This window comes from Hypanus sabinus, chromosome 25 (genome assembly GCF_030144855.1).
Source record: "Hypanus sabinus isolate sHypSab1 chromosome 25, sHypSab1.hap1, whole genome shotgun sequence".
Classification (NCBI taxonomy): domain Eukaryota; kingdom Metazoa; phylum Chordata; class Chondrichthyes; order Myliobatiformes; family Dasyatidae; genus Hypanus; species Hypanus sabinus.
In genome coordinates, this window is record NC_082730.1 from 34,436,565 (window position 1) to 34,460,207 (window position 23,643).

The 23,643-nt window shown below is 40.5% G+C and overlaps 2 protein-coding genes across 2 annotated transcripts in view; one reads left to right on the forward strand and one right to left on the reverse strand.

The window, feature by feature from the left end:
* Positions 1 to 761, forward strand: part of rnpep (arginyl aminopeptidase (aminopeptidase B)) — a 33,058-nt gene extending 32,297 nt beyond the window's left edge. The window contains exon 11 of the mRNA XM_059950437.1: positions 56 to 761. Within this exon, the coding sequence (XP_059806420.1) occupies positions 56 to 205 (150 nt within the window). The 3' untranslated portion in view covers positions 206 to 761. The remainder of the gene's footprint in view (positions 1 to 55) is intronic.
* A 4,287-nt stretch (positions 762 to 5,048) lies between these two features.
* Positions 5,049 to 23,198, reverse strand: timm17a (translocase of inner mitochondrial membrane 17 homolog A (yeast)). The gene is made up of 6 exons (XM_059950439.1): positions 23,102 to 23,198; positions 21,175 to 21,274; positions 13,969 to 14,032; positions 12,193 to 12,321; positions 7,626 to 7,736; positions 5,049 to 6,341 (listed from the first exon to the last, which is right to left on the reverse strand). The coding sequence occupies exons 1-6, from the start codon at positions 23,125 to 23,127 to the stop codon at positions 6,271 to 6,273; spliced, it is 501 nt and encodes a 166-aa protein (XP_059806422.1). The 5' UTR covers positions 23,128 to 23,198; the 3' UTR covers positions 5,049 to 6,270.
* Between the last annotated feature and the right edge of the window lie 445 nt (positions 23,199 to 23,643).

The following is a 23,643-nucleotide window of genomic DNA, read 5'->3' on the forward strand; positions in this document are numbered from 1 at the left end:
ATAGTAATTCATCATATCATACTGCAAATGTTTTGACCTTTTCCTCTTGTCACAGGGTAAACAGAAGTACACAGTTCCCGTTTATCGAGCCATGTGGTCTGAATCTGAAAGGACACGCAAATTAGCACAGGAAATTTTTGCTGCTACAGGGAATCAACTTCACAAAAATGTACAGAATTATGTGAAAAAAATAATTTGTAATTAAGATTCACTAATGAAGAAATTTAAATCAGTAGCTTCCAGGAGATCTTTGAATATTATACTTCAGAATATTTTGTCTCTATAAAACTTGGATTGTTTTCAGATTTAAATAGGGTAAATCAATTCATGCTTCCAAAATTGCCATGATATTCTTTGTTGTACTAATGTGTTCTTTCTTGTGTGTATGCCAAAAGCAGATCTGGGTTAAATCTGTGAAATTCAATTGTTTGCAAACCTTGTAGCGCACTTGAGCTGCAAAAACATTTTGAAGTGAGTGCAAGTGAGGAAATTGAGAATCCAATTGCACAAGGAATTGGATTGTGCTCTTGTGGATCTTTGCTCAGGTACTTAATGTTTCATGTCTCTTTCAATAGTCATGATCATCTTGGTGTATTCCTACTACTGACTTCCCCTTCCAAATCATTCCTATGGGAATATTTGTATTTGGTAGTAAAATCAATATTTCTGAAAGGAAAACTAGGCCAGTGCATAATCAAAGGATATTCAGTATGTGTGTAAACTGAAATCTGTACAATGAATAAAGTTGTTACCACAAACAAGGCAAGCTTTGATATATTTACTTAACTAGCTTTAATTGCATTTTCAGTTTGCTTGTAGAATTTTAATATTGTGCTCACTATTGCAAAGGTAAAATTTGCTTAACTAATTTATCAGGAATACTTGTACGCAGGAAGAAGTGCCTAACTTAGCCGTGGGCTAATGTAATACAATTTTACACATTCCTACTTATCTTTTACTCCTTCCAACCCTCCACTCCCCCCCCCCCCCCCACCATTCAGCCCAGAAGTTCACAACTTATTTGTATACTCCATAATGAATTTTACTTATCTTTTCTATTTAAGATTACAATACCATCTTAACTACTGGTCCAAACTGACAATTTACTTTCAATAGGAAGCCATAGGCTCTGTTCTACCAAAATGATTTCACTGTCAGTGAAAATAACACTTCAGTTATTCTATAGACTGTAACCTTCAACTTTAAAGAAAAAGTTGATTTAGTTTTTCTACTGCCTATGTATTGTATCCCATCTGTTAGATCAGAAGATGATTTGCTACAGTGATGCAATTACTACAAAGACATAACCCCCCCCCAGAGTGATTAGGTAGTAAAGTTGCTCAAATTTGTACAGGCAGTCCCCAAGTTATGTACGAGTTCCGTTCCTGAGTCTGTCTTTAAGGTGGATTTGTACGCAAGTCGGAACAAGAACATCCGGTATTATTTAGTGTCAGTTAGTCAAACATTTGTCTTAGTATATAGTATACTACCTTTCAATGCATATAAAACAATTAAGAAATGTATGTATTCTAATAATTAAACCACTGTGTTGCTTAGTAATAATTGAAGCTTTCAGCAGGGCAGGGCCTTCCACATGCTCCATTATCGGTTATCCTTTAAAATTGTTCCGATCGTTGACCGACTAGCCTAACGCTTTTTCAATGACTGATGGCGTTTCAGCTCTTTCCAAATGCTTTATTATTTCCACTCAATGGAATAGAAACACTGCGGGCGCCGGGTCCCAAGCTCCGCTGGGTCCTAAGGACCACCGCACTGAAACAGGCTAAATGGGACAAGTGGGGGCTGTGCTGGGTTTGGGTATTTGATCCTCCACAATATTCCACGTGGGAATTTAAACTGGAGGTGGCAGTGGTTTTTTTTATGAGGTCAACCTGGCACGGGAGCAGTCTGCCACTGCATCGAACTTGGGAACCTCCATTCTCCAGCCCGGCACTGATCTCACTGCACCACCAGCCCTCTGGAATGGGGGGGGGGGGGGGGTCAGGGTGAATCTTACTGGGACAAATTTAAGCCAAATACAAAGTTAAACACTCAACACAGTGTCAACGGCAATGACTTAAAATGGCAGACGGCGTTCTCCTTCCTCGGGTCGTAAGTATGAGTTGTCTGTAAGTTGGACATTCATAACTCGGAGACTATCTGTATAATGATTTGGCAGTGATCAGGTCTCTCACTCAGCCCTCTAAATGAAACTGACCATAACAAAATGCTGGATTATTGTAATATCAATGCAAGTTCTATTTTTACTGTTCACCCCCTCCCCCCCCCCAAAAAAAACACCCAAAATCTTTAAATTGGGACAGCAATTAGTTCTGTTTTTCTGTACAATCACCATCAAATTTGGGAGTGAAAGGATATTATGACCTTGTCTTTACCAGCAATTCTCACAACTATTCTGAAGCTGCACTCCTCCAGCAGTGGAGCATTGATTTATGGTAGTTCAGTGGGCTGGTTCCTTAAAGGAACCACACACCATTCATTTGAATGGAGAGTAATGGCAGCAAGTTAATATTGCTAACTCATATTTCGAATGAGAACAATATGAGAGAAAAGCAGTGGCAAATTAGAGATGCAAAATGTGAGCAGATGTAGCTCATTTAGATTTGACTACGCAAGGCACTGACTCACATTAGTCTGCTTTATTAGAGCAGTGGTTGGGATTGATTGGCAAGAACAAATTGTAATAAGGCAGGGGCAATCAGAGCAGCCAATGTTGAAGTGGACAGTGGAAGAGTGGAATTTTGAGGCTTTAACACTTTGAGGCTTCACTCAGAGAAAGCAAAGCTGTAGATAGTTTTTCCCTGTTTGTTTGTTTTTTTCCTTTTTTATATTTGTTCAGTTAAAACAGTAGGAATGCCAGGTAGGAATGCTCTTGTGGGATGTGGGAAGGCTCCCAGTGTTCCTGATGACTGCAGCTTCTAACACTCCCTGTTAAGGTGTTGGAGCTGGAATTGGATGAACTCCGGATCATTCAGAAGACTGAAGGGGTGATGGCTAGGGCGTATAGAAAGGACACAGGAAACTGGCTGATAAGAAAGGGAAAGAGGTTAAACAGCCAGTTCAGAGTATCCCTGTGGCCATCACCCTGAACAACAGCTATACCACTTTGGATACTGTTGTAGGAATGACCTAGCAGAGGCAAGTCACAGTAGTCAGGTCTCTAGTATTGAGTCTGGCTCTGTGACTCAGAGATAGACATAGACTCTATAGAAGTGAGGCAAAGTAGCATTGAGTTCATGGTCCCCATATGGATTAGAGGTGTTTGCTGTCTTGAGGCAAATTAGGGTGGATAAATCCCCAGGGCCTGGCAACGTGTTCCCTTGGACCCTGTGGAAGGCAAGTGCAGAAATTGCAAGGGCCCTAGCAGACATATTTAAATCATCCTTACTAAAAGGTCAGATACCAGAGGATTGGAGATTAGCTAATGTTGTTCTACTGTTTAAGAAAGGCTCTAAAAATAAATCAGGAAATTATAGGCCAGTGGGCCTGACATCAGTAGTGAGGTTATTGGAAGGTATTCCAAGGGACAGGAAAAATGAGTATTTATCAATAGTTTAGGGATAGTCACCACAGCTTCATGCATGGTTGATCATGTCTAAACAATCTTAAGAGTTTTTCAGGGAAGTTACCAGGGAAATTGACGATGGCAAGGCAGTAGATGATTATCTACATTGACTTCAGCAAGACATTTGATAAGGTTCCACATGGGAGGTTGGTCAAGAAGGTTCTGTCACTTGTCACTCAAGATGAGGTAGTAAATTGGATTGACATTGGCTTTTGTGGGAGAAGCCAGAGAATGGTAGCAGATGGTAGCCTCTCTGAATGGAGGCCAGTGACTGGTGGTGGGCTGCAGGGATCACTGGTGGGCCACATTGTTTGTCATATGTATCAATGATCTGAATGATAATAATTAACTGGATCGACAAACCAGTTGACACCAAGATGGAGGTGTAGTTGATAGAGAGAAAGACAGCTTACAGCGGGATCTGGACCAGCTGGAAAAATGGCAGATGGAATTTAATGCGAATAAATGCAATGTTTGCACTTCAGTAGGACCAACTAGAGTAGGTCTTACATAGTGAACAGTTGACTCCTGAAGAGTGCTGTAGAACAAAGGGATCTGGGAATATAGGTCCATAATTTATTTAAAGCAGCACAAGTAGATAGGGTTGGTTGTAAAGAAAGCCTCTGGCACATTGGCATTAAACTTCAGCACTGAGTACAGGAGATGGGATGTTATGTTGAAGTTATACAAGACGTTGGTGAAGCTTACTTTGGAGTGTTGTGCACAGTTTTGGTCATCAACCTACAAAATAAATGTAAATAAGGCTGGAAGAGTACAGAGAAAATTTAAAAGGATGTTGCTGGGACTGGAGGACATGAGTTATAGGGAAAGATTGAACAGGTTAGACATTATTCCTTTGGAACGTAGAAGATTGAGAGGAGATTTGATAGAAGTGTACAAAATTATGAGGGGTATAGAAAGGATAAATTCAAGCAGGCTTTTTCCACTGAGGTTAGGTGGGACTACAACTAACGTTCATGGATGAAGTATGAGGGGAAACTTCTTCACTCAAAGTCATGAGACTGGAACAAGCTGCCACCATAAATGGTGCTCAATTTCAATGTTTAAGAGAAGTTTGGATAGGTACAAGGATGGTAGCTGTACAAAGGGCTATGACTCTAGTGCAGGTTGACGGGAGCACGTAGTTTAAATGTATTGGCACAGCTAGATGGACTGAAGGGCCTGTTTCTGTCCTGTACCTTTTATGACTCAATGACAAGCTAAACACCATGATTGTTAAATGTGGTTTCTCTTTTTTGGATGCACAACTTCCTATTTTCAGGTGTAAAACCCTGTTTTGCAAAAATGTGTAGATTAGTAGTACATTTAGGTTGTTAAGCACTCCTGAAAGAGTAATCATAGAGAAAACACCAGACGCTGAAAGACTCATCTATTGTACCAACATTTCCATATTTCCATGGAGCATTTCAATCAAATCATTTGGCAGCAGTGCAAACAAAAATCAATATAATAACATACTTCATTTATTGATGTAATTAGTCTTGTTTGCCAGAACAATATTTAGCAGCAAAAAAAACCTAACATCTCATTTTGTTAATATTTTTCACAGTACCACCTTGAGCAGTATTTAATTCTAAATGGAAATGTGTGATGCAATTACAGTTCAATACAAAGTATGAAAATGTGAAATTTGAGTACAATATTAGAATGGAAAAAGACATTCTAATATCTTTCTTGTAAACATTGTTGGTTGAACACATACCTTTCAATAACAACTGTAAAATATAAAATATTTTACCCCAACTGGTTATTCACCTGAATTCATATTTAAATTACATTAACTTTTCATATAAACTACATTTCCTAATTAAGACTTGGGCTATAATCAAAACACACTTAGCACATTGTGTTACACAAACAAAATGCTGAAGAAACTCTGCAGCTCAGGCAGCATCTGTATGGAGGAAGAAACAATCAATGTTTCAGGCCAAGACCCTTCCTTGGACTGGAAAAGAAGAGGGAAAAGCCAGAATAAGGTGGGGGTGGGGGTGGGGGGTGGGAAATGAAGTGAGAAGCTGGAAGGCAACAAGTGAAAAAGGGCTGAATAAATCTGATAGAGTGAACCACAGGAGAAAGAGGAGAGAGGGTACAAGAGGGAAGTGATAGGCAGGTAAGGAGTAGAGAAGGGGTAAAAAGGGAAGAATGGGAGAAGAGAAAAGGGGTGGGGAGAGATATCACATTGTGTTTAAGTTCGGCACAGGAAGTTGTAAATACACACAAAGTTTTATCATAACTGCCTTGAATTCTTTAATGATGAATTAGCAATCTGTCTTGTGAATTAAATGATGTGCCCAAATGTGTACAACACATACTTAACAAGATTAGATGTTTCATTATATTTTGCTGGGTTTGAAGTGACAATGTATATAATGCCAATAGATTGTTTACAAATATATTCACCAGAGAACATATAAAACTCAGGCACAAAAATAATCTCAATTACATAACATTTCTTATGTCTGGCATAGAACATATATACATATATTACAAGGCCATAGAAAATCATTCCATAGTGTTAGATTTTCTACAAAAGCCTTCTTAATCATACCAACCTTGCAATATAAATAGTCTTAAACTTGGTTTCATATGACCATGTATGGAAGTTCTTCAGAGGATGTCTGCTTTGTCAGCTCTCAGAAAATTACTATTAATTCAAATGGATGTCACTGATATTGTCTGTATTCACCGAACGATGAAGTTTGTAGCTGAGTAGGATCATCTACAAACTGTGGACCTACAAGGGGTCAAAATAACAAATCTTATACAATGTCCACTTCCCCCTTCATAGTAATTGCAGAATTACTTACGTTAGATTTTTCAGGTTATCATTTTAATATGATCTGGCACAATCTTTGTTCAAAAGTAGGCCAGTTTCTAGCAGTTTTATAGCTTACAGAAGTAATGTATTACTACCTTAACTTTTCCACATAGCAACGTTTCTATGGTTCTTGTAATTTTGATTTTACTACAGCTAGGATTAATTTTTACATTAATCATAAACTTGACCATGAGAACTGGGTATTTCCTTCTCTACAGAAGTTAATTTTAATTCACTAAGGAACTGTTTAAAACCAAGATTTGTTTCAAATCAGGCTTGAAAGATTTCAGAAGCTTATTTTAATCTCTGCTGTGGCTGAACTGATCTAAGCCAAGAAAGTTTAAAATCGAGAGCCAGTTTTGCAGTGCTACAACTATCCTTTACCAAGCTTAGAGCAGTTAAGCTGTCAAGTTTGCTTTGATGAACAAATTTTCACAAGTTTGCAGAACCTTCATAGGATATCAAGCAGAAAACTTTAATGAATCTGCTCAGAAAGTGAAACATTTTTACTGGGTGTTTTAAACTTCCAAAAATACTGATGTAAAGAATGATCTAGTGCAGCCTTTTAATACAAATCAGCATCACAAAAAATAGTTTCAGAGTTCACCATCTGTGAGCAAACTGTAAGACTTTACAAATATACTAGCGACATTGGCAAACAAGTTGTAATAAATTAAAATATACTGAAAGGTGCCAATTTATACAGGACAAATTCCCACTCGCAAACTTGCAAAGGCAATTTAATTGTTCTGGGAGCATGACCAGGTTTATGGCTGAGGTTGGCTGCCAACACAAGTTTCAGACGTACTGTACAGAAAATGGATTCCCTCATCTACAAGGTTGTTTTAATGTTGTTTCCCTTTTCAACCTAGAAAGTGTACATTAAAATTTGTAGAAATTGTTAACTCATACAAATGGTTAAAGTAAATATTAACTACACAAGCAATTTATGGTTTACCAGATGGTAATTTGCAATGATATTTCCATCCATTTTAAAGTTTTTCACCATGTCACAGGACTCTATTCTCTTCCTCAACATGCTTTAAAATTTGTAACTTCTAACTTGAGTCCTAATAAAAGTTGATCTGAAAAACTTATTGTCTAATGTATTTCCAACTTTATTTTCTTTTCAGATTATGCTTATTATGTACTTGTCCCAGTTTACACAGAAAGCATCACTTAATGGGCATCAGAACTTACCTGTTGGAAATTGTGCTGAAGCAAATCGTGTCAACATTATTCCAGCCCCTTCAATCAAGGCGAGTAGTATTCCTCCCATAGCAGCAGATCCCACCATTGCCATTGGGCCATCTAAATGAAAGTGGCCACAGTTGGAATTAAAATGAATGCTCCAGTGAGAATGTACTTTTTAAATGGATTTCTAGCTCAGAAAAGAAACGCAATTAACATCCATCTTGGCATTTGAAACGTAAGACTGCAAATAGACATGCCTAGAAACTTGGAAAATACAGGAACAGTGCTAAATAGGATCAAAACCTAATCTGGGATCAAAAAGAATGAGTTAGCAATTTTTCAAAATTATTTAGGATATTATTTTCATAGTAATAATCAAGACAAGTCTAGACTGGCTGTAACGTCAGTAACATAATTAGGTTTGTTATCACTGATAACTTGAAATTTGTTGTTTTTGGCTGCAGTACATTGCAAAATATTTTAAAAATTACTAAGATACAATATATAAAGTGTGAATAGGAATATCAAGGTAGTATTCATTAACAGTTCAGAAATGTGCAAACATTCAAACTAAATCCATAAGCCTACAGAAGTTGCATAGGTATATTGATGAAATAATGGAGGGGCAAAACAGCAGCAAATGAAATTTAATTAGAAGAAATATGAATAGAAAAGATTTTTAATGGGAGCAAGCTGAATGACAAGAGCCCAATTTTCAAATAAACCATTACAACAAAAAAAGGGGGATTTACTTTACTTTATGCTTAGACATACTGAAAATAAAACTGTAAAACTGTGTATGTGTCTCTGTGTGGATTATTGTTACAAAGGGAGGGAAAAATAGAAATAAGGTACAATATACATAGGTTTACTGTAACATTACTTTCTTAGAAAAACAAATTACAATTAAACCAAAACCCAAGCTGTTATCACTTCAAAGGATATTATAGGGTTATTCAATAGTGTTTAAAACAGAAATGTGCTTTTTTCACAGGAGAGTGATATTGAATAAGGAAACATTGATGCAAAATTAAACACATTATAATATTAGAATAGAGAACAGGAAAAACCTATAGCTTAGAATGCACTATCAAAATAATTGTTTAGAGGACACTGCGAGCTTTTAAGATCAGTTTCAGATAAATGGACAAACCTAAGTTAAAAGAGAAAGGGAACATGACAGGCACCTTTGATTTACATCCATACTAATAGGAAATACTAGGTTTAAATTTCTTATACTTCTGCAGATATTTGGCCAGAAGCTATGCCCAATGTATTAATAACGTGAAATATATTCCTCCTACACATTTAGCTATTTTTATGCTTACGCTTAAAAGATGAGTACTGAAACCAGACAGAACCACTATTGCAAGATCTGCATATGACAACCGTGGACATTTTAAATTAACTTAAGTAAATCAACTTATTCTAAAATAAAGTGGGTTAAAGGTCGACATGTCAAAGCTATTTTAATGATACTTTCTTATATGAAGTTTTAAGTGATTTTATTGTTGAAAAAAGGTGCAGAACATAGCTGAAATGGAGGATTTGTGTATTCTAAAAATTTATTCCTGATTTTTAACTTTCACAATCCTTTGATGTTATAATACTATTAGAAATTGATTTTAGAAGAAAGAAATGAAATAAGTGGCTTTTACACTACCATTATAACCTCAGAGGCAAAGTTTTAGTACAATTATAAGAGTGGAGTAAGTTTAGCTGAAGTGCTCCACTTCCACGCGCCCCCACATCTGCTGAAAGATGTGTTGGCTGTTAGGTTGTACTGGTGGTTGATGGTGGTGGGAGAATCAGGGCATGTACAGGAAAATAAATGGGACAATTTCTCAGAATGAAAAAAAAACACAAAATCATAATATCTGCAGCTTTTCTCTAACTTCCAAACTCCTGTTTGCAATTAAGAAAAAGTTCACAGTTCTTATGGTCTGTAAAGAAAGTACAGTTCGCAATCTAAACAAGGAAAAATGAAAAATGAAATCTCTTGAAAACTGCTGGCATTGAGTTACTTGAGATCTAATATTGCACAAACATTTTTTCAATGTTGTTTTTTCAAAAATGTAATTTGTGCATAATCCACTCAAACCTTTCAGAAGTACAGAATATGGACAGACTCATCTTCCCTGAATTTCTTTAGTCAATGGAAAACTAAAGGGAGTGTCTGCAAGCTACATTCACATTAGAAAATGTGCAGGCAATATTGCCATGCATTCAACAGGTTTTCCTGTGCTCTCAATTCAGTTATCAGTAGACATGAACTAAATTCCTTTAATCATCCAGATCATTAACATTTGTGAAGTTGTTGATCCAACACTGATCCCTGCAAAATACCATTAGTCACTGGCATGCAACCAGAAAAGGCCCTTTTTCTGCCAGTCGGCCAATCTTCTATCTATACTAGTAGCTTTCCCCTTATCTTGCTTAGCAGCCTCAGGTGCAGCACCTTGTCAAAGGCCTTCTGAAAATCCAAGTAAACAATATCCTCTTACTCTGCTCCGACTATTCTATCTGTTATTTCCTCAAAGAATTCCAACAGATTTGGCAGGCAAGATCTCTCCTTCAGGAAATTACACTGCCTTTGGCTTTTATAATGTGCTTTCAAGTACCCAAAACCTCACCCCTAACAATGGTGGTTTACCACCAAATGAAGTCAGGCTCACTGGGCTATATTTTCCTGTCTTTTGCTTCTCTCCATTCTTAGAGAGGAATGGCATTTGTGATATTCCAACCCTCTGAAACCATTCCTGATTCTAGTGTTTATTGAAAGATCACCACTATTGCCTTCACTATCACCACTATATCTTGCTCACAACACTGGGGTTTACTTAATCTGGTCCCGGGGACTTACCCACCTTCAGACTTTTCAACTTCCCAAGCACCTTCTCCTCAGTAAGTGACACAAAACCATTCATAAGCCATTTCTTTGTTCTCATTACTTCTACAGTGTCATTTTCCAGCAATCAGATGTCTACTGTTGCCTCCATTTTACTCTATATTTTGAAAAAACCTTCAGTAATTTTTGTACTATTGACCAACTTCCCTTCGTATTGAATATTTTCTCCCCTTGTTTTTTTTTAAGTTGCCTTGCTTTAAAAGCTTCCAGTGCTCTAGCTTCCTGCTGATACTTGCAATATCCTCTGACCTCTGGTTTGCTTTTATGCTGCCTCGGCCTTTCCCTTGTCAGCCACCATTACCTCATTCTTCCTTTAGAATGCTGCTGCTTCTTTGGAATGAAAATGATCCTGCACTTTCCAAATTACTCCAGGAAACTACCGCCATTGCTGCTTTACCACCATCCCTGCTAGTATTCCCTTCCAATCAACTTTGGCCCGCTCCTCTCTCAAAGCCTCTCTAATTCTCTCGACTCCACGGTAATACTGACATATGATTTTAGTTTCTGCTTCTAACTGCAAGGTTGAATTCTAGCTTATTATGATCAATGTCTGCTAAGATTTCCTTTACCTTAAGTTCACTAATCAAATCTGGTTCAATGCACAATTCCAAATCCAGAATTTCAGTTTCCCTAGTGAGCTCAACCAAAAGCTGCTCTAAAAAGCCATCTCATACACATTCTATAAATTCCATCATTTATGATCCAGTACCAAGCTGATTTTCCTGGTCTAACTGCATACTGAAGTTCCCAATAACCACTGTAAAATTGATTGCCTTTTTACATGCCTTTGCAATTTGAACCCCATCCCCTGGGTACCATTCAAAGTCCCACCAGGGACTTTTTACTCTTGCAGTTTTGTAAAAAAAATATATATTCACAAGCACTCTACCTTCTGATTCTATGTCACTTCTTGCTAAGGATTTAATTTCCTTTAATTCCAGCAAAGGCACCCAATCTCTCTACCCACTTGTCTGTTTTTTAATAGGATGGGTAGCCCTGTATGTTTAGCTCCCAGCTGTAATCTTCTTTCAGCCAAAATTCTATGACACCCACAATGTTGTACTTGCCCATTTTTAATTGCACATCTAACTAGTTTCATATACTGCATGCTTTCAAATATATTAATATCCTCAGTCCTGTATTCACCACCTCCCTTCTCACATCTGTCCCCATGTTGCCCGAATACTTATCCCTTTCTAAAAGTTGTATTTTCTTTTTATTCTGGAAACTTTCAAAACTTCTCCTGTACTCTCCTTTCCTTCTACTTTATTCATACTTAACCCGTCTGTTGAACCCAGCACCCACAATTTAGTTTAAAGCCCTATCCACAGCACTAGTTATGTGAACAACCGCATGAGGATTGTCAAATATCTTCATGGAAGTACACATAATAATGAATATAGATATTTTCCAAAGTTCTTTTTGTCAAAAATTTAAAACAGATTCATCAAGAATAATCTTTCTTTTTCAAATACATTCCTTATCTCTCCAATTAACTGGAAGCTTTCAAGGAAAATATAGACTTGTAATGTTCTATAAGAGTTCCAAGTTAACAGCCCTGGTTTCCCATCAATTTGAATAAATATCAGAACGCTATGCACAATTTCCAAAGTGACTGCATCCCAAATACAGATCGCACCTTTTGAAACTAAAAGATTCACTTACTTCTTGCAGCTAATATGGCTCCTGTTAAAGCTCCGCTGGTTATGGAATTCCATGGATCTTCTTTACCTCTGACCTTCACTAAACCACAGTCTATCATTGAAAACAAGCCACCCCATATAGCAAAGCTTCCTAAAATATAAAAAAAATCAATTGAAGGGTAATTACTTACATAATTAAAATTGGAATGTATTTACACTCACTGAATTATTAATTTTACATATTCAACTGATTAATTCATTGCAAGATTTCAATAAAATGCTGATAAATCATGATTGAAAAAATTTATAAATTGAGTATTCAGTAAATTTATTAAACATCTTGAACATAATTAAATATACAGTTCTTAAACAGAGCCTTTCATTCCAACTTTTCACACTGATGTAACCCCCCCCCCCCCCATCCCCGGTGCTTGGCAGGGAATAATGTATACAAATATCTAACATATTTCAAAGTAGCATATACAACGAAAGTTGTTCTATTCAAGTTCGATTAGAAGCAGCAACGTTTTGTATGATACTGTTAGCATGCAATATATATACTGTAGCTCTGTACGATGGAAACATTTTTGTGAAGGAATTGCTCTAAGAAGTCCTAATTAAAACATGGTAAAATCACAATGCAGAGACATTTTATCAAACTGCAATTTCAAGAAAAATCTAGACAGAGCTATGAAAATGAAATTTCTATTAAGTTTACACAAACAAACTTTGACATTAATATTGAAATTAATCAGCATTATGCTAACATCTCTATATGCTGAGGACTTCACTAAGAATTTCACTAACAGACAAGTGTATTAATCAAGCAGAAACTGTAAATCCCCACAAGCATTTCACAATTAACTTCGTTGTAAAATCAGACTGCTATTATTTAAATGAAAATGTTTTTCCAATATGCAAATTCTTGCATGCTTTATTAAATACAAAATGGGAGAATAAATGGTCAATTAGTTTTAGCTTGCCAGAACAATTTATGAGCTCATCATTTCATTTTAGTTTTGGTTTTGTCATTTTGAACAGGTAAACAGGATTCAATTTTATTTCCCATTCAAAAATATAGTCCCTTGAAGAGGACCACGGCTCATGGTTTGAAGGCTTGTATGCCTCAATGACTTGGAGAGCGATGTTCGCTGGAGTTAGGGTCTTGTGCTTTGGCTTTTGGTAGGGTCACCCATGCCAAACAGATTAAAGGGACTACGAGTGGTCCACTTGACCTCCAGGTTTGGGGATTCAGCCCGAGGCTAACCACCTTGACCAGTAAAACAAAATTGTTAAGGAAACAGTGTGACGGTATTCCTGAGTCTCCACTCAGGATTTTCATGACGGACAGTAGTGAAAACTGAGAGGAAGCTACTGACATGATGAAAGAAGCCCTGAACACGACCAGAGATGAAGGACCTTCACTGCTGCCCTAAACGCCAGCGGCATAACGAATAGTCATTCAAAAGATAGCACCTTTGACACTACGGCATTCTCCCCGAAATCCCAACGTGAAGCAGGAGCATATTCTGACTTGGGTAATAATGTTCCAAGTCAACAAATCATTGCATTTTTGGTATAATTTAGTAAATAATTTGCAGGCTCAAAATCCTCTTATTTCCAAGACAGATCAAAAAGAACAATGATACTTACAGAACAGACACCTCAGCATTCAGCTATAGTGTGGATAATTTCCCAAATGCTGATTATGAACTGCCTTTTGAGAACTAACATTTTAAAAACTGTTTAGCTTGAAAGGTCAAACAAGCTTATTGTCATGCAAATACAACCAAAGTACCTCCTAACTGTGGAGCTCTGGTCTTAACAGCAGTCAAACTTCCACGTAATCGGTGACTCATTCCCTATTTAAAGAAAGACAAAAAAATTATCAAAAGTGATACAAAAGGGAAAGAAATGTAACAAAATTAATATTACATAAGTAACTTTGGTAATCTATTTCAAAAGCACTCCATAACATTATTGCTACAAAAGGTCAATGTCATATTAGTTATCAGTGTACATTAGTGGTCACCAACCTTTTTAAGCCCAAGATTCCCTAACTCAGCCTTAGTGAAAGGCAAGATCAAATAGCTACACACATGGGCAGAAAAGACCGGAAGTAAAACCCTGCAACCCGGAAGTAGAAATAACATATAAACACCAGGAGTACAACCCTTTTTTGCACTGCGAGTGGACTGACCGACTTGGGGGGGGGGGGTTGTGCAGGTTTGGTGTCAAACACGACCCAAATACACCGATACAGGTTCCTTATGTCCAGTCTATTCCGCAATTTAGTTTTCACGGCTCTTGGTACATAGCTTCTGTCCCGCGCTGCTCACATTTTTTCCGCTCAAAGAACTTAACGGGTTTGTCTTTAAGTGCAGGGTGCTTGGACTCAAGGTGCCAAAGCAGTTTTGAGGGCTTCATTGCCTCAGACAGCCTCCCGCCGCCTTGGCCATGTGAGGCTGGCCATGGGTGGGGTGAGAGGACAAGGTAAGGGCCGGAGGTCCCCATGCCGGGGCCGCAGCAGTCGCAGTCCGGAGAGAGCGGCCGACCGAGCGAGGAGTGCAACAGGATGCGCCCGCCTGCCCCCCCCCTTGTAGGATCTGTCGGCCGACAAAAGTTTGTTTCAGTAGATCGCAGCATGCTAGCTGCTCTCTTACTTACGGAACCCTGAGCCCGAATCAGGTCGTCTGCGAATATTTTAGCACTGGGTTTCCCACGAACATTTGGTGTGGTGAACAGGTTTAGAGGCGGCCCCCATCTGTCCGCGCTTCAAGCCAGTAGCAACAGCACTCCTTGCCCGCCGCCCGAGGCCAACCAGTGATCCCTGCCGCCAGGGTATCACTGTATTCAGGCAACTGATGACCTCACGTGTGTTCAAGTTCAACAGCGACAGGGAATGAGGAAAGGTACAGCTGACGCATATTGTTTCCTCGCGGCCTGGCAGACGGGGACCATTGAATTACAGTGTGTAGCGCAGGGGAGCTGCACGCATGCGCACTGGGCAGAAGACAGAACTAAGACCCTGCAAACCGGTAACAATCTGTCACCGGTCCAATCGGGGGGGGTCCCTCCCTCTCTCTCTCTCTCTAAGATTGACCCATCGATCACTGGTTGGCGACCACTAGTGTACATAAATGTCACTGCATACAACCCTGAGATTCATTTCTGTGAGTATACTTAGCAGATCTATACAACAGTAACTGTAAGCAGGATCAATGGACAACAAACTGTGCAGATGTAAATATAAATAAATAGAAATAACAAGCATGAAACAAGACAAAGAGTCCTTAAAGTGAGGCCATCGGTTGTGGGAACACCAGAAGCAGAATAAGCGTAGAGCCTGATGACTGAGTGGTAGTAACTGTTCTTGAACCTGGTGGCGAGAGTCCTTTGGTTCTTGTACCTAAAGGCAGCAGTGAGAAAAGAGCATGGCCTGGGTGTGAGGATGTTTGATGATGGATGCTGCTTTCCTAGGCGATGTTTCATGTAGATGTGCTCAATGGTTGGAAGGGTATTACCCATGACGTAATGGGCTGAATCCACGAGCTTTTGTAGGACTTTCCACTCTTAGGCATTAGTGTTCTCATATCAGGCCGTAATGCAGCTAGTCAGCACACATCTATAGAAGTTTGCCAAAATTTCTGATGATATCCCAAATCTCTGCAGACTCCTAAGGAAATAGAGGTGCTGTTGCGCTTTCTTTGCAATATATTTATATGATGGATTTTGCACAGGTGCCCTGAGATAGTGACACCCAAAAATTTAAATATACTGACCCTCTCCACCTCTGATAAGTACTGACACATGGACCTCTGGTTTCCCTCTACTGAAGTCTACAATAAGTTCTTTGGCCTTGAGTGAGAAGCTATTATTATTACACCACTCAGCTGAATTTTCAATCTCCCTCCTGTATGCTGCTTCATCGCCAATATCATGGTGTCATCAGCAAACTTGTATATAATGCTGGAGCTGTTCTTGGCCAGAGTCATAAATGTAAAGCAAGTAGACCAGGGGGCTAAACATACATCCCTGTGGTGCTCCTGTGATAATGGAGATTGTGGACTAGCTGTTTTTGCTAATCCGAACTGAATGGGGTCTACAAGTGAGGAAATCCAGGATCCAATTGCACAGGGGGTACTAAGGCCCAGGTCTTGGAGTTTACTAATTAGTTTTGAGGAGATGATGGATTAAATGCTGAGGTGTAATCTATAAAATACATCCTGATATATGCACCTTTGCTGTCCAGATGATCCTGGATTGCGTGAAGAACCAATGAGATAGCATCTGCTGTAGACGTGTTACTATGGTAGGCAGGAGCTGATATGTTTCAACATCAGCCTCTCAAAACACTTCTTCAGTGGACGCAAACGCCACTGGGTGATAGTCATTGAGACAGGTTACCACACTCTCTTTGGGCACTGGTACAACTGAAGCCTGCTTAAGCAGGTGGGTACGATGCATTGCCGGAGCAAGAGGTTGAAAATATCTGAATACACCAACCAGCTGGTCATTACGTATCTTCAGCAACTGGCCAAGTACTCCATCCAGACTGGATGCTTTCCTTGGATTCATTCTCCTAAAGGCAGCCCACACATCATCTTCGGATACTGAGACCAAAGGATCATCAGGAGACATGGGGGTGTGCAATGACTCCTCCCTGTTCTGGTGGTCAAGGTGAGCATAGAAGGCATTTAGCTCATCTGGAAGCAAAGCTCACTGTCCCCTGTGGCACAACATTTAACTTTGTAGGAGGTTATGGCATTCAGAACATTCCACAGATGTTGAACATCTCTCATAAATTCCAGTTTAGTCCGGAATCCCCACTTTGCCTTTGAGATGACTTTCTGAAGGTCATTGCTGCAGCTCTTGCAGCATTCTTGATCTCCAGGCTTGAATGCCTCTGATCTGGCTCACAACAAATTCTGGATTTCATTGTTCATCCAAGGTTTCAAGACACACTCATCCAGGGCTGCTTTAATAGTCTATCACGACCCTGGTGTAGTCATTCAGGTCCTCAGATGAATTCATGAATATAGCCCAGTCCACTGACTCAACGCAACCTTATAGCCGTTCCTCTGCCTCCCGCGACCACCTCTTAGTTGTCTTGATCTCTGGAGCCTTGCTCTTTAGGCTTTGTCTGTATGCAGGTTGTAGGAGTACAGCCAAATGAACCGACTTGCCAAAATGGTTTCTAAGAAAGGAACAAAAGGCATTCCTTATCATAGGGTTGCAGTGGTCTAGTGTTTTGGGACCTCTGTTGCATCAGGTTACGCGCTGATAATTGGGCAGGGTTTTCTTCAAACAGGCCCGGTTAAGTGCATCGGGATGGCCTGTTTCTTGCTTGCAGACATCATGCAGTTTCACAATTGCTTGCTTATAATCAGCCACCGGTGGTATGTAAACTGCAGCCAGGATCACGTCTGAGAACTCCCGAGGCAAAAAGAATGGTCTACATTTAGAAAATTCATAAAATACTCCGGTTGTATCACTACATCTGGTGTGTTTGCAGTTAACCAAGTTTCAGTGCAACAAACAATTGAGATCTGCCTCTGATATAGCAGCTTTGCCCTGAGATCATGAATCGTATTTTCCAGCAACTACACATTCGCCAAGATGGGGTAGAGGAGGCCTCATCCCTCTGGTTTGAATTCCGCCTCGCCTGCCGCATTTTCAATCATGGCGTTGACACACTTAACTGCTCTGCTGGAGCTCATGACTTCTGCTCCACATTAAACTGTCAAATGTGAGATCTCAAGATCACTGATGGAATCTTGTAGTCGGCGGTTTAGAAGAAATATGCAAATGCATTTAATCGAAGGCTGGGCCACCTGCATCTTTGTGCATGTTTGAAACTTGGGAAAAGTTCACACCAAATTCAAAAATACTTCAATAATTCAGTTATCATTCAAGGAATTAAGAGTACACATATGCCTGGCTCAATGCAAATTCAAAGAAATCTGCTGTTTACAAAATATCTCATAGTATCTCCTTCACAATCACCATCAGTATACGTGCACCATAGCCTGCATGTTAAGCACCCTGCTTTACTCACTTTATATCTGATAGTCGGGCTAAGTACAACTCCAATGTCTATTTAAGTTCTCTGACAACACTACTGTCACTGGCTAAATCGAGCATGGTGACCAAACTGCATGCAGGAGGGAGACTAAAAATCTGGATGAATGGTACCACTGCAACCAACTTCTCACTCAATGTCAGCAAAATCAAACTAATTTATCAACTACAGGAGGAAGCGAGATCCATAAGCCAGTTCTCACTGGAGATTGGAGGTAGAGAGCATCAGTAGCTTTAAATTCCTTGGTATTATCACATTAGAGGATCTGACCTGAGACCAGCATGAGACACATTACAAAGAAAACACAACAGTACATCTACTTTCTTATAATTTTGCGTAGATTCACCATGTCACTAAAACTTTGACAAACTTTTGACTTTTTCCTTTGACATTGATCTAAACAATCCAGCCAAAATTATAGTATCAAATTGCCCAGGCAGCGACTGATGTTAAATAATTCTCTTGTTAGCAAATACAGCAGAGTCATAGAAAAGTACAGCACAGAAACAGGCCCTTATGCCTATCTAGTCCATGCCTAAACCCTTTAAACTGCTTATTCCCATAGACCTGCACGATCTCTCTTCGGTTGTCCATTGGAATCCGATGACGATGTCCACTCCTTTAATGGTGAGATCTTTGATGACTATACAGTCCTATCCTGGCCCCACAAGTTCTATTGCAGGTGGTACGTGTATATGTGGTAGTGGTGGTGGTGATGGCAACCATGGCTGCTTTTCTGCTGGCTCTCTTCTGCTGTCTTCTGGTTGTTCTTACCATCTCCAAAATACAAACCCCATCCTTACATAGCTGTCGCCAAGAGTTACAGTCAGCAGCAACATCCTCCAGGTCCTCAGGTTTGATCTTGCACTTCCTAAAAGCATTCTTCATCTGATCCTTACAGCGCTTCTTCACGACCATAGCCTCGATAACCCTACCATCCATGCGCTTAAAATATTGAAATCAAGCCCACATGTACCACTTGTGTTGGCAGCTTGTTCCACGCTCTCACGGCCCTCTGAGTGAAGAACTTTTCATCTTTCACCCTTATCTCATGATCTCTGGTTGCAGTCCTACCCAACCTCAGTAGAAAAAACCTGGTTGCATTTACCCTATCTATACCCACCCTCATAATTTTGAATACTTTTATCGTATCTCTCAATTTTCCACGTTCTAAGGAATAAAGTCCTAACCTCGACAACTTTCCTTATCTCAGGTCCTCCAGGCCTGGCAACATCCTTGTAAATTTTCTCTGTACCCTTTCAACCTTATTTACATTTTTCCTGTAGGTAGGTGACCAAAATAGCACACAATACTCCAAATTAGGCCTTATATAACTTCAACATAACATCCAATCTCCTGCACTCAATACTTTGATTTATGAAGGCCAATGTGCCGAAAGTTTTCTTTATGACACTATTGACATGCAACATCACTTTCAAAGAAACAGGTACCTGTATTCCCAGATCCCTTTTTTCCACAACATTCCTCAGTGCCCTACCGTACGCTGTGCAAGACCTACCCTGGTTAGTCCTACTGAAGCACACCACCTCGCACTTGTCTGTATTAAATTCCATCTGCCATTTTTTCAGCTGATGGAGATTCCTCTAAAAACTATGATAGCCTTCAGCACCGTCCACAACCCCAACCTTGGTGTCACCCGCAAATTTGCTGATCCAGTTAACCACCTTATCATCCAAATCATTCACATAGATGACAAACAACAGACCCAGCACTGATCCCTGCTTTACATTAGCCATAGGCCTCCAGTCAGAGAGACAACCCCCTACCACAAAGGCAATTTACTACCTCATCTTGAAGGCTGAGCGAAGGAACCTTCTTGATCAACCACCCATGCGGGACCTCATCAAGTGCCTTGCTAAAGTTCATGTAGGCAACATCCATTGCCTTGCCTTCATCCACTTTCCTGGTAACTTCCTCACAAAACTCTAAAATTGATCAGACATGACCTACCATATACAAAGCCATGCTGACTATCCTTAAATCAATCCATGACTATCCAAATACTTATATACACGGCCTCTTAGAATACCTTCCAATAACTTTTCTGCCACTGATATCTGACAAGATTAAGGTTGAAACTTGGTGAAAATTGGGGGAAGAAGGTAAAATTTGTTATATTTTGAAATATTTACTCAGATTTATTACAGATCAGATATATATTAGTTTTTAAATAATCAAAAGCTGCCAACAGCAGTAAACATATGCTGTGCCATTGAAATTTCACTTAAGACTTCATATAATAACTGCATAACATTTTCAGTTTATTTTACTGCAAGAACACTTCGCAAACTCCTCACCAACTGTTGATAAATAAGACTAGTGGAAATAAGCACTTGATGGCATATGACAAAGGGCCTATTTCTGGGCTTTATGACTGACTCTATCAATTTCACAAAATTATGCCGAAAGCAACTCTAAATTCCATCCAGTAAAGGAATGGGAAAATCAAAAGCAGATACTTCTAGATTTTATACATTTTACCATATATTCAAATATTTCAGAAGTTGCTGTCAGTTTCATGGTGCAAATTCTCACATTCTTCATTACAACTGTAAAAGCAAGATTTTAGATTCCTGCTTGTATACAGCAAATCAAAATTTTATCTACTTTATTTCTACATTAGTGAGATGTTAGAAAAGCAATACATTACTTCACATGCAAAAACAAGGTGAGGAGAATGTACAAAGAAACTGAACATTATTTATACTTATGGATAGGGGAATCAAGGGATATGGGGACAAGGCAGGAACCGGGCATTGATAGTAGATGATCAGCCATGATCTCAGAATGGCGATGCAGGCTCGAAGGGCCGAATGGTCTACTTCCGCACCTATTGTCTATTATCTTAGACCAAGGAACATTAAAAAATGAAAATTTTATCAGGATTGTGAAATGACTTACCATTGGTGAATTCCTAAAGCCTTTAATAGATTGAAATATTCCACCACCTATGGCACCCATAGTAAAGGCACCACCACAGTCATCGACAATCCTCCATGGGCTAATGAGAAAGAAATGACATTACGTACTTGCTACATCAGTGGTATCGGCTCAAGCAAAACCAAATGTGCACAAATACTAAAGTGGAAACCCTCCACAAAACATCCAATGAATTACACAGACCAATCCCACTCCCCGTGACAGCATGGGTTTCCTCAGGTGGTTCAGTTTTCTCCCATAGTCCAGTGACACACCAGTTGATAGGTTACACATACAAAATGCTGGTGGAATGCAGCATCTATAGGGAGAAGCGCTGTCGGCGTTTCGGGCCGAGACCCTTTGGCAGGACTCATTGATAGGTTGATAGTTGATAGGTTAATTGGTCATTGCAAATTATCCTGTGATTTCGCTAGGATTAAATCGGAAGTTGCTGGATGACACTGTTTGAAGGGCCAAAAAGGCCTATTCTGAGATGTATCTCAAATAAACAAACGTCATAATTCCAACCCCTTCCATATTTAATTTTGAGATACACCATTGTAACAGGTTCTGCCAGCCCACATTAGCCCATGCTGTCCAATTGCACCCATGTGACCAACTTACTGACCCATATGTCGTTGGGAGTGTGGAATAAAATCAGAGCACCCAGAGGAAACACATCTAGCCACACCAGACCTAGAGGTAAGGGTCGACCTGTGACCTTCAACTGGCCACATCACACCCAGAGGTAAGGGTCGATCTGTGACCTTCAACTGGCCACACCACACCCAGAGGTAAGAGTCAACCTGTGACCTTCAACTGGCCACACCACACCCAGAGGTAAGAGTCGAACTGTGACCTTCAACTGGCCACACCACACCCAGAGGTAAGGGTCGATCTGTGACCTTCAACTGGCCACACCACACCCAGAGGTAAGGGTAGACCTGTGACCTTCAACTGGCCACACACCTAGAGGTAAGGGTCGATCTGTGACCTTCAACTGGCCACACCACACCCAGAGGTAAGGGTCGATCTGTGACCTTCAACTGGCCACACCACACCCAGAGGTAAGGGTCGATCTGTGACCTTCAACTGGCCACACCACACCCAGAGGTGAGGATCGATCTGTGACCTTCAACTGGCCACACTACACCCAGAGGTAAGGGTCGATCTGTGACCTTCAACTGGCCACACACCTAGAGGTAAGGGTCGATCTGTGACCTTCAACTGGCCACACCACACCCAGAGGTAAGGGTCGATCTGTGACCTTCAACTGGCCACACCACACCCAGAGGTAAGGGTCGATCTGTGACCTTCAACTGGCCACACCACACCCAGAGGTGAGGATCGATCTGTGACCTTCAACTGGCCACACTACACCCAGAGGTAAGGGTCGATCTGTGACCTTCAACTGGCCACACCACACCCAGAGGTAAGGGTTGAACTGTGACCTTCAACTGGCCACACCACACCCAGAGGTAAGGGTCGATCTGTGACCTTCAACTGGCCACACCACACCCAGAGGTAAGGGTCGATCTGTGACCTTCAACTGGCCACACACCTAGAGGTAAGGGTCGATCTGTGACCTTCAACTGGCCACACCACACCCAGAGGTAAGGGTCGATCTGTGACCTTCAACTGGCCACACCACACCCAGAGGCTGTCGAACCCTTGACCTTCTACCAGCGTCCCCACAGCTCGTGGCTGCTCTCCGGCAAGGCCCGGCCGGTCACTCAGTCGCTGCTCCCACCCTTCCAGCCACCCTCTTTCCCCTGCGAAGGTCACAGATGCGCGCACCACGACCGGCGCCTGAGGGAAACGCGGGCCGCGGCTCGGACGTGATTCCATGGCCCACGGACTGCCGACCCCTCGCCGTTTACGGCCACCCGGCTCCCGGCTCCCGGCTCACCAAGGTTCGCGTGCGTACTCCTCCATCTTCCTCCGGGTGACGCGCCGCTCCTCTGCGAGTGCGCATGCGTCACGCCGGGCTGCCAAGGCGCATGTGCTCAAGTTGTAGCACTCAGACTTGCCAAGTTTGTCGGTGGGAGTTGCAGGTAGGGTTCCTGCCCCGATTCCGGGCAACCTGAAGCATCTCGAAGGCAGAGAGAACGGTAAACACTGTTAGTTGCGGCTCATTCCATGGCAATCTAGTTTTTGAGTTGGAGGCCTCGATGTATGAATTTCTAGAAGCAGGTTAACGTTGCTAAGAATGCTGCCTCTTATCAGCCCGCAATGCATTTACTGTGTAACTATAACACTTTAAATTTAGTGACACTGCGATGAGTAGATCCTTTGAGCTATGCCGCCCCAGCAACCCACAACCCCCATGTGATAACAACAATTTCAACGTTCACAGTAAATTTATTATCCAAGTACATATAGTGTTGTGCATTTAATATTTCAGTAGTCTTTGAGTAATATTGTAAAATATTGTTTGATTAAGCATTTGGT